A 19,701-nucleotide genomic window follows, 5' to 3' on the forward strand; every position below is an offset into this window, starting at 1 on the left:
CCCCACTGTCTGTTAACCCTGCCCAGCAATGCCTGTTTGCAGACCAGCAACGATGCTTTGCTACAGACCACATTTCAGTTTGCTCTCCATTGCTGTCTGCCAAACTTTCCATCAGTGATTTCTGAAACTGCTGAGTGGGGCATCTCCCTTTCAGTACACCCCCTCCCTGCTGGGCTCTCTGATCAAGTCTATCTTATCAGTAGTTTTTCCACTTCTACAATTTCTGTCCCTGCTCATTCTCTTTCCAGCCATTTTTATACTTGAAAATAGAAGTGTTATTAGTGGTAGATTTTATATAACATTAAACAATCATTATCTGTCCTGCAAAATAAAAGTATTCTATTCTGTGCATTGCAAAGTGCTGAGGAGTTTTAAAAATACAGTCTAATATACAATACAAATATAATGGATAACATTAAGAAGGAATAAAAATATTGGCATGAAAGGTTCATTGATATCACTTTAACAGCATATCTCATTGGGAGTATTAGGTGAAGTAAACAGCTGAAGTCAGTAATAAACAAATGGACAGTACTGCCAGCTCCAAAAAACCTGCATATGGTTAAAACCTCCAAAATCATCAAAAAGTATTAAAGCAATGAGACTTTACAAAAATGCACTTCTCTTTGATCTGTCTCCTGAAATTCAAGTAGAGAACTGGTCACTCCTCAATGAACATTAAGTTGCTTGGAGTTTAAAATTCACTTGTACAGGCAGAGTATTCCATGGCAAGCATTCAAAATCTCAAAATGGGCCCAAGCTGTTCTTTTTCATCACCAGCACTGACTTTAAATAATTTTATTTAAAAATGAATGTTCATACTTTCAATTTGCCTGCTGTTCAGCAAGCCTTAAAAATGCACCCAAGAGTATTTTCTTTCACAGCTATGACAACCACAGGAGTGTGATACCCCAAAGCAGATACATTAGCTTTAACATTCAGAAAGACAACAATTATAAAGCCACTAAAGATGGTAGCATTGCAAGTTGCTAAAATATACCTGTAAATATGGAAGCTGAGTTTGACATTGTCTTCTACAAGGCATAGCAGAAGTATATCACTTAGATTGAAACTGTGTCACAGGCTGTCTTGTTTGACATAGGCCATCAGATTTAACCTATTCATTGCAGTGAATCCAGTGATATTTGTTGAGTGAAGTACATCTCTAACAACTTTACGGTATTGACTAGAGTCCTCTGGGGAAACACAAATCTCTATTTCCTTCAATTGCTTGCATTACATCTTCTAACTTAAAGTTCTTAGTGTGCCTGCACTCAAGAATTCAAAGAACTCTTCATGTGTCACAGTTCACTAAAACTGGAAGATATTTATTTGTATCAGTAATAAGAAATTCAGGTTTCAGTACTTTGAGATGTAGCTGTGAAGAAGATGCCTTTTTTTGGAGGGGTTTTTGATCACCCCTTCTGCTTAGCTCTAACTTTCTCTCTTTATCCCACTTCTGTGGCCTTTAGATATTCACTGCCCCATTTTCCTACACTTTCTTAGTTTTCTGCTTCATTCCAACTATTTCTGCTTATATAGCCTCCTAGCTATGAATTTTTCCCTTTTCTGCCTCTGACTTTTCATATCTTGAATTTTCTCAATGACACAAATAAAAATTACCTGGACTTCCTTTCTGTTACTTTAAATCATCCACTTTCAATTCATTCCCCAGCTTTATACCACATGCCTGAATTCCATCATAAGCCCTGAGAACAGGTCGTCTCCAATCCCACATCAAGACAAAAAATACCAGGCTACACTACCATTAAGGAAAGACTCAGGTTTGATTGAGAAAATCAATGGAAAGTGGTAACCATTTTAACTAAAAGCTACTTGTAACTAAATTTTACTGAAAAAACCCTCCAAAGAATAGTTGCCGTTAAGGAAAGAGAAATTTATAGGTATAGTCAGGTAACAGGAAACAGGAAAAATAGAAAGAAACCATTCAGGAAAAAAAATTATGAACCCCATTAAATTTTTATAAAAGAGGTTGGCATACCTGAATGCAAAACCCAACAAAATATGTGGGAGGACAGACTGCAGAGGTTTTTTAGGAATATTTCCCATTTTTTCTTTTTGTCAAAAAAAAAAAAGATCAGCAATTGCTTCCACAATGCTGCTTCATGACCAAATGAGATATGCCTTGTCAATCAGACATTTGAAATACACACTAATTAGTGTACCAGTGTGATATGTTTACATTAATCTGAAATTGCTCAGATGAAGTATGTGGGGAAAATATTTGAACTCATTAAAATCACAAGCTAAACCAATCTAAAGAATGAAAACTCCCTACGGAGTCCAGGAAAAGAGCAAGAGACTTGAAAAACTGCAGTGTCAAGCCTTGACATATTTGAAAAACCCAGATAATGTACTTATGTAGGATTGTAACCACTTTGGTATCTGCTGGGTAACAAATCTCCCACTGGATATGAGTAGGGAGACATGTTACAAAAGACAAGTCTGATCTAAAAGGTATTCTATAGTGCTGGAGATGCCATTGGCAACACTGGTTTTTGTTTCCCTTTTCATTTCTATCTTTTTTTTTTATCAAGGTACATGATCACCTGCTCTGTACCACAGCACTGTGGTTCTCCTGCCACAATATAGCAACAAATCCAGTATGTGGCTTTTTTATTAGATACTCTCACACAATACGTTTCACCCCTTTTCCCCCAAAATATTCCAGAGTCTCATTCCTAAAGTGTTCCATAATAAACCCTCTAGAAATTATAGAATCAATATTTTAGAAAAAATGTGAGACAAACTATCTTCATAAGCACAGAAGCGGACAGTTCCTGAAGTCAAACAATGCCAGGCCTCACTGCTGAGGCACAGATCACCATCCCTCCACTGAAATCACAGGCTGCCAGGTAACCAGCCCATCCTAACAGCCATACAATACTACAGAGATCATTTACAAGTAACAGATTACAAAAGTTAAAGAAGAATTTCTAAAATTCAAGTTTTATAGCATACAGTTATCTTGCACTTATTTGATTTGGCACTTTAAAATGGAATTCAGTTTGACAAAGGTGCGGTATTCTGTCTCCGATTTTTAAAACAATAACTGTATCAAATCAACCTACTGTGAGTACAATTGTAAGAAACAAGGAAAAACATACCAGCCACACAGGAACAATAGAGAAGAGGGGAATTTTCTTTTAATTAGTCCATTAGTAGCTCTAATTTTGTCATTAATTTATTAATTCCAGTGCCTGACAAGCACTTGGTTTGCTAATGATTCATTTTTCTCTGTTTATTCAGGTGATGAAAAATGATGCTTTAACTCAGTCCTGCTACCCCCTTATCAAACACAACCAGTCAACAGCATCCCTCTTCCCCAGAAAATGAAATTCCTTTGACAGTTAGGAAAGGCATGAGCAGAAATTTGTACATCCTGTCCAGTGAGTGGATCTATTTTGTGAGCCACTGGTTGGCATTTGGCTTTCAGATGATTATTTTCTTTTGCTCTCAGCTCAGATGAAATCTTTGCACAAGTGATGTGGGTTCAGTAACACAACAACCTCATGCAATAACAAAACATTTTTCTTTCCATTTTAAGAGCCCCGTGGAAAATTACGTAACTAAAACCAATTATGAACATTTTTTAAACATCAAATTGAAACAAGATGAGGAAATTCTAGCTACATAATGGCCCAAGTAAATTTAATTCTACCTATTTGTGAAGGTGCTGTGATAAAATCTTTATGTGATTTTATACAAATTTTTTTTCTTCTCAGAAGAATATCCTGTTTGGAGCACTGAATGGGTACATTTGGGATCAAACTAATGCTGCACATAACCTGGAATTTCCTAATTTCTAGGTGCTTGACTTTGCAGGCTCAATACAACTTTTTCATTTAGACGTCTTAAATATATAATTATTCAGATGGCTTAAATGTGCTTTTTGCTTACAGAGTCTTTTTTCTGTTTACATATCATACTCTAGCCTAAATAAATGCTAAGACAAAGGCCAAGCTGGCTGGTAGCCCAGAATGTAGTTGTTACCAAATTGACAGGGACCACCTTAAATTCATTGAAATGTCTAAATATCGTAGTTGTGTTATAACTGTATTTTAAAAGCCTATCTTTACTGAAAGAAAAATGGAGCAGCTTTAGAGCAGCATAAACAAGTTGCTGGATGAAATGAGAATTGAATGTCAAAGTATGGTCTGACTTACCACAGCTCTCCATTACTGTAAAACACCAAACACTTAAGGGCAGGAAGTATCCTCATGTTACCATGTAAATAACTAATGGGCTTAGTTTATGTTAACAACTAACTTAGGAACTTTCAACAAAAAAACCCACCAAACAAAAACACAGCTAAGAGTGTCAGAAACTTTTTCCCAAAAGTAACTAATTCTGCTAATTCTTAAGGTGACTTTCCTTTCTTTTCTTAGAGAATCTTGCATAGAGTCTGATAAAATGTACAGCAAATGTGAACACAGTACCATTTAAAGATGACCTGCAAAGGCAAGTAAACACGGTAATTTTTTCTAACCTACTGAAGATATGAAAGGTGCAGTGTTTGGTTTAATGTTTTCTTCTACTTGTTTCCTTTTTGCTTTTAAAACTTTCAGAGTATCAAAGTCTTGTCTTGCTTTTATACATACAAGTGTTGGAGGACAAGACAACAAGAACGGGAGTCCCCCTCAGTTCCCGTCTGAAGCAGCAGGGTGATGAATGATTAACATTGAGCCTTTTCTTTTCTTCTGGCTTTTTGCCAGAAGCTTGAATTAAATGTTTTAGCTACAGCCAAACAAAACGGGAGTTTTACAAAGTCTGATTAAAAATGCCTTTCCCCTCTCAAATGCCAGTTTCTTGTGACAGACGATGGCTAGAGATGATGGCTTCATCTCTCTGCTTTTCCAACTGCTCATAATCTTCTAACAAAAATAGGATAGACAAGACCTGATACACGTGTAAAAGCAAATCATACCTTTGCAGAAACCTTACATCTGGCTTTAAAATCAAAGCAAGCTCTTCAGGCTTTCCTAATATGTCTTAAAAATATGTAAAAGGCAATATAGTTTTGTCTCCTTTTCATATCACTCTTTAGATCTAATCAGGATTTTAGTAGGGCAAGAGAGGCAAATCCCTGTGACAAGAACATGCCACATAAAAAGCATAAGATGTGTCAAAATTTAAAATTACTAATGCTGACATTCTGGGCTTACCAGATATTAATAAAATTACAAGAGTGTGGGGTGAAGGTATTATACCTGGTCATGGCTGGCTTCAATGGAGCTTCCGATACCTTGGAAAGTCATCTGCACAGGAGACAGTGTCAAACAGGTCATACACTCTTTGCCATTTTGTCTATCACTGTAGTGTACCTATAACAGAATAACATACGTAATCTGCTAAACACCAGGTTTGCACAAGGGAGTCATGCTAAAATACTGTCCCTTTTCAACAAGCTTGTAAGAAGAATTCCAGACATTTACATTGAATTCATCTTAAATACTAAAAAAAGCGTGTGTAAAATAGTCTATAGTCACATGCTGAACTGGGGCCAAATTTTCCATGATATGCCTGTTGCATAACTTTTGTAGTGCTGAGTTCTTCAGATTCTGACATCTTTCAGACTGAATTCAAGATGTTGTATCTATATAAGAATCTAGTTTCAAGTTAAAGTTTCCAACCTATGTGTCATTTTTAACAGCATATTGTAGTTTAGTTATAAAATACCCAAGTAAATCATTACAACCTCCAAAAACTTGCCAATAATAGTTCAATTTTTTCAATTGTAATTTCATTTCTAGTAAAATCCACTAACTCTTTTGACGTTACTATTATGGTACACATTTCAATTAAATCAAAATTACAGATAAAATGGAGAATTCACATTCTTCTTGAGATGTCTAAACTATCCTTTTCTAAGAGTAACTCATTCCCTACAGGCGCCAAGATGTGCACGTTGAACCTGAACTTGCATGAAATACAGAGGAAGATAGTGCTTCTACTTGAATTATTCTCTTTGTATTCAGGTTCCCTTCAGATGGTTTTTAAATCCCTTAAAGAAAGGATGGATTTTAACATGATGAAACAAAATGAAATTAAATGTTGCTAAGGTTTCATTATTAAGAACAGGTTGCCACTCCTGCTGAATTGTTGAAATATTACAGTTCTCTGCATAGCTCCTGACTTCTAGACAGGCAGATCAAGCACTTTGTTCTACAGGAGAGGTGGAATTTAGTTTATGGTGGTAATTTACATTGACTATGTGACCCCTGTCAGAATTGGAAAGAGAGATCAGCTCTGCTGGAGACAGACCTTTTATGTTAGTATCTATTTACAGCTGTATAGTTCTCAGGCAAAAGGTACATGGTAAAGCCTCATCCCGACTTTTAGGCTACAAAATAAATCTTACTATTTCTGAAGACAACTGGGAACCATATTATGTTTACTCCTGTGGAAATGGTTTAGTGACAATATGACAATTGTAAACCGTATATTAAATCCCCTGTGCCTAACTCTTCTCTGCCACAGGTGCAAATTGGGAGTATTTCAACTGAAGTAAAAACCAGTGCAAAACTGTCTGAGTGAGAGGGAAACCAAGCTGGTCCTATGTTTCAGAATTATTTTACTGACAACACACCAAAACCGTTTTGCCATGGCCAAAATTAAGATACAGAATGCAAAAGTCTCGTACTGTGTATAGAAATACTGATTTCATTCAGCCCCTCTTAAAGCTTTCTGGATTATTCCTGTCTCTCTTCCTCTCAACCCCCACAGTATGTGCCTACTAAATTGCTTGTGGCTCTCTGCCAGAAAAGCCATACTACTTACTTAGAAACCACAAGAGGCCCCTTCACATATACAATGGTTTAACTTTGATTAATTGAAAGAGGTATGAAGGTATGAAATTTGGCTGGCAAATATAAACTGAAGTCCTTTAAATGTCAGGGTCTACTGTTATGACAAAGGCTTATCAAGCTTCCAAAACTAGTTGCAAAGTAGATATTCTGCTGAATATGTGTTGTGGGAATGTGATGTGAGAAACGGGGCAGAAAAGATCAAGAGGATGACTCTGTACTGCAAATATGACATCACAAAAGGGGCAAAATCTGGTGACTGAGAAAAGCACATATGTAGAAACAGGTAAATGGCACTTTCTGAACTGTACAGCATATTTGTAGACTTATTTTTAGTCAGAATAATATGAGTATACAATTCACTAGTGTCCACTGGAATAAAGAATGACTAATAACTGAAAAAACAGGAGATATCAAGAGGAAAAACTATTTGTATTTCATGACACTACTGTCTGCAATAGCAGGTTTGACTCACATCCCCTTTAGAGTCCCACATTGAAATTGCAGTAAATTCAGAATTTTTGGTATCTTCCTAGGCTTAACTTTCCCAAGGGGATTTCATTATGCACTTTTGGCCTCTTCTCAATGTATCAAGGCCATTATTTTGTAAATTCTCAGACAACAGTTCTCTAATTATCTCTTGCTCGGCTGAAGCTCTTCAGTTGAACCAAAAGAAACACTTTCTATATTAATGATATGAACAGTGATATAAAAGATAAAATACCGGACTTTGAATAGGAACAAATAAAACTTTGTCCTTTCATCAAATCTCCCTAGTCTACAGATTTGTGCAGTCAGAAGAAACATTCAGGCTTCTACATTTGGCATGTGTATGTGCAATTTCCCAGTAATCCTGTTTTGTTATTTATCAGTCCAGTTGCTACATTCTCAAACTATGTTATTCCTTTCCCCTTCAAGTTTGATCTATGAACCAAAACTTGGGGCTTTTTAATTCACCTATTTGAGCAGAATGTCCAAAATAGGCACTCAAAAAGAAACAATAGTAGTTAAAAAATTATCAAATAGCCCAAATAGCAGCAGATGCTTCTTGGGTTTTGGCCAGCAGCATGTTGCAAATATGTCAGTTTATATGTCCATGCTATTTATTACTGAGTGTGGGAAGAATCTGAATGTCTATAAAACTCTTTTAAGAATATAATATCCTTTAAGGCAGGGGAACATAAGAGCACAGCAAATACCTGAACCAGTATCTGTGATCAAGGAGTGATGACTGAAGGCTGGCCAAGTGCTCTGATGATGATTATGTAGTCATTATTAAGACTCATGACGACAAAAATAATACTTTTCTAAGTTCCTCTGTGCCTTAAAGAGTTGGGAGTATTTAACTACAGCCCATCTCATCATACCTCTGTTAGGCAGGTAAGGACACTTTGTGAACAGACTTTAAATGACTCATCCAAATTCACTTGGCGCTGGCTGAACTGACTGGCAGTGCTGGGACTATAACCCATCATTAAGGCCTCTGGCCTAACCACAACTGGTCATTTTCTCTTTCCATATGTTATGGAGGTAAAAAAACAAAAGAGTTATGAAAATAATTACTCTCTATGTCCAGGACCTAATTTCCCAGCTTCACTTTTTATAATTAAGGGACACTCACAGATTAGCTCAGTGCATTTAAGGATTAAACAGCAATGAATTTTCACTCATTAAAATTCAGAACATTTTACTTAGATAACATATAAGCAGAGATTTGATGGAAAAGAATTAGGATCTGGTTAGAAAACAGTGACCAGCCTATAGATGTCTCTAGTAAGAGTTGTGCAAGTTTCTGAGCAAAATGCAAGACTCCAGCCTCAGACTATTATGAGTGATTTACACATAATTCTCCTGCAAGGTTTGTCTACACAGCACAAAATGGTGTCACCACAAGATCCTGGCAATAACTCTAAATGAGCCTGCTCATTTATTGGGAAAAGCACACAGCACTGCCAGCTTTTCTCCTGGGTAACTACATACACCTGAGATAAATCATGTAGAGCCAGCTCAAGAATCCCAAACACAGCACTCCACAGTGCTGTGCGGACAGGGCACAAAACCTCAGTGCGTAAAACACAAAGGGCGTCCCGGACATCAAAATAAAGAAACAAATTCTAGAAGTATATTTTTTCACAATGCCACAGATTTACTCACACATGTATGCTTTCATGCTCCTTGTTCACACGACATGCAAGTGTATATTCTTTTTACAGATTGCTTCAGTCAGGAAACAGCAGCATAGTATGAGTATGTATGGATGGGTACCATTCACTGGAGTGTGTATATAGAAATGTATGTGAAGGTCTGAAACCACTTGACAACTTATGTTGAAATTTGGCCCTTGTCTTCAATATTTTAAATTACTGAAGAGATGCAAATATTTTGGTGGGCATTTATAGCTACACATAAAGGAAGATATAAGATGAATCTTTACAATGTTAACAACTGAATGTGGAATGGCATAGCCAGAATTCTTAACTTTATATGTTATTTTATACAGGAAAAAGTAAACTACACAGCATAAAACTGTATAGGAAATTACATTTTAGGGTACTTCTGTCATAATGCTGCTTCAAAAGCAGGAAATTTCCAATTTCTGTCATATTTATATAAAGATGTCTCTTCAATCTACCTTGACTATAGTACCCCTTCCTACTTGCAAGTGTTCTGATAGAAACAGTAAAAAATATTTCAGGATTTATCTTGCAATAAGCTGCTTTAAAAAATTGGATCAATATGGATTTCAGATAATGGCCATAGCTAAACTGCAGAAATTATTCTCTAAATACAGTGTCAAGAACAGTATAGTCTGCTGGCCTTCAGCATGCGTGTCTGAATTTGAATGTCTGTCCTCTTGCAGGGACAAGGGCTGTGGTTTACTGAGTCACAGCTGAGGAGGGTGAGAGACCTGTTGTACTGCTACTTAATCATTAAGCTTGACTATAATATACCAAACTACTGTTAGAAATGAGCTAACTGCACCAATAAGAGTCTGAGGGGAGCAAAAATAAAGGCTACTCTTTTCATACACTGCTACTTAGATGTTCACAGTTTGAAATGCAACTTCTGTCAGGTAAAACAGTTTCTTGGACATTTAATAATTAAAAAAAAATAATACAAATTACCAAAAGAAAGAAGTAATCTGTGACACTGGAGTTCAAGTTTCCAAACTGAAAACTACTCTGAGTAAAACATCAGCAGGAGTCTTAGAATGCTAGACAGAAATAAACTAGGTAATAAAATGCCATTATGTTCAGCAATGCACAAATCTTCTGGATTGACAAGCCTGGACTATTTTGTTAGAACAAAGGATGGTATTCCTTTAAATCTGCCCCTTAAAGGGAGAGCACCCAATTTAGTCCTGAGTTTACAGAACAGCTTCCAAGATTTTACATAGGCTGCTTTGGATTTACAACAGCAAGAAAACCAGAATGGCCTCAGAAATCAGATGTTAAAATAGTAATTTTGACTTGGACAAGAGTTTCATGAAACAGTTTACTTCCTTTAGCATCCTGGTGAAAAGCTGTCTTTTCCACATGGGTCTTTTATCTCCCACTTTATGTTGCTCATCTACAGCTAGTCATGCCAACTATTAAAGAAAAAATGAAACAAACCTGTTTGGGCTCCAAGTCTGTTTCATGCTTATTTACTGGTGAAGAAATACTTCTGGCAGAAAAATAAATTTAACATACTTGCTCATTTCAACCATTTTCTTAAAGCCAATTTTAGGAGCTTTCACCTTATAGCATTCTAGTACGTGAAAGCACGAATCCTTGTATTATCCATAGAGCTTTCCTAACAAATAATAGATCCATTTTTTCAGACACAGAGCAGTATGAGAGAGATTCCAAATACCATTTTTCATTCTTACTACTTGTTTTACAATTCCTTTTTTTTTTTTTGGTGAGAGTAGAAAAAGAAAACAGTAAAAAAAAAAAACAATTTGGGGAAAAAATCCCATTATACAAACAAAACTTTTACAAAAAGTTGAAAAATAGACACAAAACCCAAGCCCGAGTTGAAAAAAACTATCCCAGATGAAATAATAAGACATACAATAAAAAAAAAATAAAATTAAAAATCAGAAAAAAGGCATTGAATCAAACTGTTTCCTGCAATGCTGGAGTTCCTTGATGTAGTGCGATTACTAAATATAGTATTTTACTAATCTCAGCAGGGCGCTGGCTAACTGCATGCCCGTCAGATGTTTTTAACTGCCACCCCCTGTGGAACAAATCTAAGGAGCGCATGAAAAACACCCACATTTTAAAAAGCCCCCTTGCTAGATCATTAAGGAAAGATAAAGGCCTGTACATTCGGATGGGATATATAACACAATCATTGTGCCAAGAAAACATATGTTTGATTAGCGTGCCTCAGGTTCATTAATCGCTGTGTCTGCTTCACAGCAGTGGGTCCAGTTTCCACCATAGCTACTGCACCAAAGGGTAAAGACACTTGGTAGCTTAAAGACTGACAGTTCAGCAGTAAATCTTGAGCTATTCCAACATGCCTCTCTCACACAGTTTGAATAGCAGCTGTACCATAGCCTTAAATCTTCATTAAAATACAGTCCTAGGGTTTACACTACAAAATAAACCATTACTGCACCATAAATAGGCAACAACAAGCAGACTAAAGGCATTGTCACAGGTTACTGCGGCAGTATTTCACACTCCTGACTACAGTAAGGCAGACACTTGACATCTACAAAAACCAGAAAAGTACAAATAAGACTGAAAAAAAGTATTTTATACAGTTTCCAAAGAGAATATCTAAAATATCTGCTAAATGCAAAGCAAGTCTGAGCCGAAGAAGCTTGTACGAGTTTTTTTCCCTGCTATTTAGATATCCCCTGAATTCAGAGCTCCTGTTTCAGTGATTCATGAAAACTGGAAGGTCTGGCCATACATTATGCTCAGTCAAGCAAGAGAGACCCAGCTCTGTCCTACCTCTGGATGGGATGTTTGGTTTCACAGAAGAGAAAATCAGTTGCCACCACAGCACAGAGGATAATCCGTGCAGTAAGGTGCTTATTTCTCACCTTCCTTCTGTTAAACCTTGACCCATGTATGTATTTATAAAGACAGTGTCCCTGTGGAGCACATGCAAAGTGAGCAACTACGTTTACAATGGCTGGCATTGAGAGGTGCAAAGAGACCTGTTTGTCTGATAGGAAAGCTGATAGCAGGAGATGGGACTTTTTATTAAAAAAAAAAATCCCACTTATATTGAAAACTACCTGGCTACCCTGTTCACTTCCTCTACTCTATAAATAAGAGATGTAGTTTTTGTCAACATAGAAGAGAGTAGCTTAATTACAGTGATTTTAAACACTGAATACAAACTTCCCCTCAAATGAATAATAAAAATATGCTAAAAATTAATAAATTAATTATTCAGAAATTAACACAATGCAAAGCCCTACAAAATAATGTAAACTATAGCTGACATGGTTTTTGCAGAAAAAACACTTGTCTGCCATACACCTATATAACAGGTAAGTACTGTGTTTCTAGACAGAGGAGTTTTAATTAATTTTTTAATTAACAGTCAAAGGAAACATGAAAAAACTGGCAACCCTGAGATCTGTTTTCATCACATGGCCTAGAAAGTAGGAGGGAGGTGAGATGGTGTGTTTTGCTAATAACATACCCAGAGGATGAGCATGGTACGGAGAATTAGTGGAGGAGCCTGTGGCTTGGGTATCAACCTGAACAACTGATGACATGAGAGAGGAACTTGGTTAGTTTGGAAAGAGCAAAGTGCTTGGGTTTAAAATAACTTTCTAGCAACAGCATGAATGGAAATATGTTCTCAGGAACACTCTTTTTCAGGATGAAGGTTGTCACTGAAGTGAAGAGTGAAGCAAACATTAATGATTCTCTGTTTACAAACCACGTGTGAAAGTCCCAAACACTGCGTTAATGAAGGGAGAACAGGATCACTGTGAAACTGTGAAGAGAAAATCAGCTGCCTGAATTGGCTAAGAAATCTGATGCTGGTACAGACACTGATGTTGTGCACTAACTTAGAAATAGGGCAGTATGCATAAAGAACCATCCTTCTTTAATTAAAACAAGAAACAACCATTTCACTTCCGAAAATCACCCGGCTTCGTTGTGCTTTCAGTTTTGAATGCGATTGAAGGAGATGATAGCCAAATAAACCTTCTCTGAAAGCCTCAGCTTCAGTCACAGAGAGGGGAATAAACTGTAACTTGTCTCTTTTCTCCTTCTTCACCTTTTCTTGTGGCTTCTCTTTTTAAGGGTTTTTCTTGAGAGCTGAATTCCCTTACTATAATTAAAACTAAACCCCAGTCTGCTATGAATTCACCACTGCACCTTCACATTTTTGCCAACTGAAACTTCCAGTCTTTCAAAGTTTGGGCTCTATTCCAAGCCAAGGTCCGTAGCTAAGTTATCAAGTCACATTAGGATTTACTGAGAAAGATTTTGGCAGAGAATGCAGCCCGGTGTGTTTAGTGCTGGCTGCAGTATTTTGAGAGATCCTGATAGCTTTTAAACTTTCTCATACATAAATCCCCTAGATTCTAAAACTGGCTATCAAAATATAACTCGCATTTTTTCCACAGACCAAGTTACATGCAGGGATATGTGGGAGGATTTCAAATGATTATTTGCAAGATGCCAAGCAGACAAGTTAAAATGTTACCAAGGTGACATCCACACCACACCTGAGGACCCCCCACACCACCATAAGCCAATTATTCTCTGTTTACTTTGTTTCCTTTCAGAAATTGAAACAAAAAAGAGGCACCTGGATGTTTCTAGAGACAAGAAGAGCAAAACTTTCAGCAGTGCTTGAATAAAGGGCTTGAAAGAGGGAGAGAGGCAACGACGGCCAGAATAGAAGAAAGCTAGTTTAGATAGAATTCTGGCCAGAAGCCAGGTAGTTGGAGATCTTGTGCTAGATTTGCATTTGTTTTCCTAATTCTGCATACTCATGAGTCAATTCAGAAACACTCTTCCTGAAGCAAATACTACCTCCTGCAGCATGCTCTGTGAACAAAAATGCTATGTTTCCCTATTGCATACCTTTCATTATGGAAACTCATATGAGAATGATTCTTATAGTTATTTTTTTGCAGAATGCTACCACCATTTTGACTTCCTTTAAGGAAGGATAGGATATATGAACTAGATGGTCTGTAGTCCACAGAATCATTTCTGAAATAAATGGAAACTATAAAATCACTTCTTGGAGATCTACCTTGGGTCACTGCCATCAACTGTGGTACTGCCTACCTTCCCTCAGAAGTTAGGTGATTAAGAAAACCCTATAAACCAGAATGCAATGAAGTCCAGGTGCTTTGGTTTTTACATAAGGCTCTCTCTGAAGACCAGCTCTTGCTATCATCTTGTTCTGTTTTATCTCTCCCTCTATTTCACATTCCCAACATATTTTCTTTCCTTTGGCTAGTCATGTATAAATCAAGGTTTGGAGATCTAGAAGTCCTTTCCTACATAACACAGCCATTTGATGTCCAGTTAATTTTCAGTAGCAGGACACCTGCAAGTTTCTGAGAGCCAGGTAAGGACTTTCAACTATCAGGTAGCCTGGAGTTGTGCAAATCAGAGATGTCCCTAAAATTGTCAATAAAATCCTGCCTGACTTGCTGCCATTCTTGGAGAAAACTTTTCTCCCTTTAAATACAACAAAAAATAGTAGTTGTCTTGAATAAATGGGGAAGTTTTGTAGGAAATAACCTGATAAAAAGGTGTAAGTTTTCTTCCAAGCACAATGACTGTAAGTTCACATGGATAAAAGGAGCTTTCCTATTTCCTGACTTCTGCCCAGTGGCACACAGCTGTGAAGATGTTACCGAAGCATAAAAAGCTGTACCAGTTTTGACTGGGATGGAGCTACTTTGCTTCATAGCAGCTTGTTTAGTGCTATGTTTTGGCTTTGTGGCCAAAACAGTTTGTGGATAACACACTGATACTTTAGTTATTGCTGAGCAGTGCTCACGCAGCATCAAGGGCTTTTCTGCTTCTCACACCACCCCACCAGCAAGAAGGCTGGGGATGGGTAAGAAGTTGGAAAGGGACACAGACAGGACAGCTGACCCCAACTGAGCAAAGGGATATCCCACACCATATGGCATCACACTCAGTGTATAAAGCTGGGGGAACAAGGAGGGAGGGTGGGGGGTTTTTGGAGTCATGGTGTTTGTCTTCACAAGTCATTGTTAGGTGTGATGGAGCCCGGCTTTCCTGGGGATGGCTGAACACCTGTCTGCCCAGGGGAAGTGATGAATGGTTTGTTTTGCTTTACTTGCATGTGTGGCTTTTGCTTTCCTTATTAAACAGTCTATATCTCAACCCTCGAGTTTTTGCACTTTTACCCTTCTGGTTGTTCTCCCTCATCCCACTGGAGGGGAGTAAGAGAGCAGCTGCATGGAGCCAAGTTGCCCACCAGGGTAAACCTGTAACAGTCCCTTCTGGCACCCAGTGTGGGGCACAAGGGGTTAGAGGTAACAACTGATTTGATCAGAGTATGCTATAACAAATTTATATCTGTTTAGCTATCAATTGTCAGGCTCCTGTGTTTGCCATGGGGCTTGCTTGCCTGGATGTAGATTAGTAACTAGTGCTCATAAGTGACTACTTTTTGCTTCTGCTGTTTCCTGTTCTCCTTATCATCCTATTCTGCTCTGTCTGGTAACATACAGATGACAGGAATGGGTTGGCAGATGGCCAGGGCACTGCTGCCATTCCTGAGCTGGACAGGCCAGAACTCAAGTTCACAGGACTGTGACTGTGGCTAAATTCATGATGGTACAACCAAAACCATACATGGCCATGGAGAAGCCTATACTAGAGCAGGTACTCCCCTGAAGGGAGAGTGGCCTACAGATATTGTCGTCCTGGAGCAGCTACATCCCTAAAGGATGGTGGTCTGTAGACAAGTCCACACTGCCCCACATGGACCGTGGGCCTGTGTGTAATCCCAAGCTGGCGGAGGGACAAGGGGAGGAGTTCATTGCAATGTTAAACCCTATGGTCTGGTCCAAAGGGATGAGGGCTGAACACTGCAGTGGAAATACCTTTGAATTGCTGTAACCCAAGATCTGGCATGTTATTGGAATTACTACAGCAGGAACCCTTTGTTGCTAGCCAGGCCAGGAGCAAAGGGAGGAGTTCGCTGCAAATGCTATTGTTATGTTCTATTGTTAAACCCTATAACCTGGCCTGAAGGAACCAGAGGTGGAGACTGCCACAGGAATACCTTTAAACTTTTGTAAGGCAGGATGTGAGTTGCATGCTATGGAAACTAGCACAGCAGGAACCATCTGAAGCAACGGAGGACAAGCCTCACAAGATGTGACAGTCCAGCAGCGACCCAGCCTGAGCTGTCTTTGGGGCCCAGTAACTCCACACATCACACCACCTCTCCTGTCCTGAGTGATAAGCATAACAGATTGAATACACATGGACTAAATGGGATCAATGGAAATTTTGTGGCCTTTTAAAGGCGTAATCCATAAACTAAGGGAACGATATCTGTGTATATATCCCAGGATGGGAAAGAGGAGGTGGCTAATGAGGGACAATCTGTCAGATAACATGGGACCTGAGCACAATGTCAATAGTATAGAATAAAGGGTGGAGATTACACTGGTTTTGTCTGGGATGGAGCTAATTTGCTTCATAAAAGCATGTATGGTGCTAAGTTTTGGATTTGTGACCAAAACACTGGTGATAACATACTGGTATTTTAGCTGTTGCTGACCAGGGTTTGCACAGCATCAAGGCCTTTTCTGCTCCTCACCCCACCCCATCAGTGAGCAGTCTGGGGGCGCACAAGGAGCTGGGAGGGGATAAGGCCAGGACAGCTCACCCCAACTGACCAAAGGGATATCCCACTCCTATGACATCCTGCTCAGTGATAAAAACTGGGGAGAGGATGAGGGGGGACATTCAGCATTATGGCATCTGTGTTCCCAAGTCACCGTCACACATGATGGAGCCCTGCTTTCAGGAGATGGCTGAACATCTGCCTGCCCACAGGAAGTGGTGAATGAATTCCTTGTTTTGCTTTGCTTGCACACACAGCTTTTGTCTTCATCTCAACTCCTGAGTTTTATCACTCATGCCCTTCTGATTCTTTCCCTCATCCCACCAGGGGGGAGAGTGAGCAGCTGTGTGGGGCTTAAGCTGCACACCAGAGTTAACCCACAACAAAAGCCTACAGTAATCAGGACATCAAGCAATAGTTTGGTAATTGGTGAAAGTGCAAACTTCCCATTAGAAAAAAACCCCACAGTTTTCAGAAGACACAGAAACTGAGATAATGGAGGCTTTGTCAACCATTTCTAAAGGTGTTTATACTCCCTGTGGGTAAGAGACAAACATTGCTGTTGAGATTATTGTACTGGCCATTGAGCATGGCACAGTACAAGCACACAGGAGATAATACCCTTCTGCCAAAGGCCAGGTTTCAATACTTTTGGTGAAGACAGAGCACAGCATCATTCCACACATTTTACAAAAGCTGATCTGACCAATGAGAAGGAACAATGCTAGTACACCTAAGACTTCAGGCACCAGGACAGGAAACAAAAGTCCAATTCCACTGCTTGTTTTACAGAAGCAAGTATTGATAATATATGGCAGCACAGTCACCCTCAAGCTACTTGAAGGGGGTTAAAGAGTAGTCATCATATTAATCATTATCTTTTAAAATATAAATTAATTAATTCCCACTACCCTTTGGAGTGTCAACACTAAAGCAAATCAGCCGATCAGTTCCCTCTGGGCCTGACTGTACACTGCCATTTTCAAATCATTTCACTAATATTTGCAGCTGGTCAATCCTGCTGGGAAAGACATCTCCAACGGCTCTGGGGGTGTGGGGAAGGAAGGGGCTAGATGTACAGTTACATACACAGAATTATAGGGGATCTTGACTCCAAATGTAGGCTAAGAAATATTTTCTTTAACAGTCTTATTTCAAAAGCATTGTCTAACACAATCCTGCAAACATCTTTCCTTTTTAATATCCTAATTTTCCCTGATTTTTGGAGATAGTATCTTCAAAGAACCATTTATCTAAAAACATTTTGCTGACATAGTTTTCAAATCTGTTTTACATTAATGATGCCAAAAAGCCTGATGCCGTAATTTCAAAAGCTTCCTTTAATTATTATTTGGGTTTTCTAATTTGAAAAAGTGAGGAGACTTTTCTATTCTCCAGCATCAGTCCATTTTCCAGGATTCCAGTCCCAAGCTGGCAGTGGCCACAAACTGTGTCCACAGCCAACACATTCAAGGACTGAACAGTATTATCTGGATTTACATTCTTGTTTTTAGCACTTGCTGCACTTTCTCTCATTGACTTTATCTGGAGATTTGCTTAAACATACCTTTTGATTCATTCATCTGCAGGGAGCTTTGAAAATACACTCTCTCTGGCAACTAACACTATAACTACAACTATGTTCATTGTAATAGATTCAGTGCATAAACCCCTTCCCTCCAAAAAAACAATAAATAGCCCAAGTTTGAAAAACAGTATGTAGGGTGGCCCAACTTACAAGTGAACTGGAGGTTAGGTACCTAATCTGCACAGGTGTTTATAAAAGTTCCAAGCAGCTTCTACCCTTTCAGATGATTTTACAGCTTTAAATGACTTTCTATTAACATCCATAGGGCCTATGTCAATTTTGGAAATGGTATTTAGGTGCTTTTAAAAATCTGACCTGCTCAGATTAATCATCAATCATGAAGACATCAGACCAAAGCTCATTCCTTGAAATCCAACTGAGGGTTGAATTTCCCTGAAATTCTCCTCACACGCATACCTCAGTAGTGAGATCCAAGCACTCCTACACTGATTTCCAAATCCAACCTCCACCAAGTGTTTTGTTTTGTTTAAGGCCACTGTTAGGGAAAGGTTTAAGTTCAGTGTCAACCCTCATACAAGTGTAGAAATTTAATTTCAGTCTAGTCCTGCCAACAATTCAAACCCATGCACTGGAATGTATGAGCCACAAGTAAACCTGACTCTAGAGCATCCAGCAGGACCTCTCCTGTGTGTGCAATCATTCAGAAACGTGTGCCACAGGGGAAAGGAGAAACATTTAGGAATGCCACACAATAAAACATTTAAGTATATCCATGTATAAAATGGAACAGTTAACCAGTAAATGTGGAGAGGGAAAGAAAATCGTGTAACCATTGCAATCGAAGGAGAACATCATATAGAAACTATATCCTGTGAGAGGTTTTGTTATGGAGCCACCACAGAGGAAAAGTTAAGACCTCCAAGCCCTGCCAATGTAGCAAGCCAAATATGCCTACAGCCACGCATTGAGACTGACTGTGGGCACTCAGTCATGGCTTTTTACATTTTTTATGATCTTTGCTTCATGGAAATTCACAGTGGAATTTCCTACTGGACTACCTGTAACTTGTGTTTTGCTTCAGTAAAAACTGAAGGCTCAAGTTACACATGTATAAACATCTTCTCTAAATGTTTCCATTTAAATAAATTCTCTGAATAATTTACTGAACTTAAATGGTCAGCAGAAAAAGCTGTAACTTTCCTAGTCTGGTTACAAAACAATGGCCAAAATACCACGTAGTCACTTAAAAATAACAGTTTTACCAAAGCTGAATTTTCCTTTAAACCATTTCCAGGCAAAGTCTGCAAAAAAATTAACAGGGTAGATATTCATAAATATGAAGCAAGCACTCAAATGCTTTATTCAGAGTTTGTAAAGGCTTGCTTGAAGAATTCGTGTTTAATTATCACCGGTAATTTGAAGCCCGAGCTTTGAAAGTATCCAAGCTAAACACCTGCTCTTCAGTGACACTGAGCTGCTGCTTATCAATAACAAGTATCTTTT

At 38.4% G+C, this 19,701-nt stretch overlaps 1 protein-coding gene across 3 annotated transcripts in view; it reads right to left on the reverse strand.

Annotated features, from left to right (window-relative positions):
• The window catches only part of STAU2 (staufen double-stranded RNA binding protein 2), a 171,486-nt gene that overhangs the window by 55,489 nt on the left and 96,296 nt on the right, over positions 1 to 19,701 (reverse strand). For 2 of the 3 annotated variants that reach the window (XM_082294291.1, XM_082294293.1), the window contains one exon: positions 5,232 to 5,345. The exons of the other annotated variant lie outside the window; for it this stretch is intronic. In XM_082294291.1, coding sequence (XP_082150417.1) covers positions 5,232 to 5,345 — 114 coding nt within the window. The remainder of the gene's footprint in view (positions 1 to 5,231; positions 5,346 to 19,701) is intronic. 3 annotated transcript variants of the gene reach the window in all.

This window comes from Coloeus monedula (genome assembly GCF_965178545.1).
Source record: "Coloeus monedula genome assembly, chromosome: 1".
NCBI classification, from domain to species: Eukaryota; Metazoa; Chordata; class Aves; order Passeriformes; family Corvidae; genus Coloeus; species Coloeus monedula.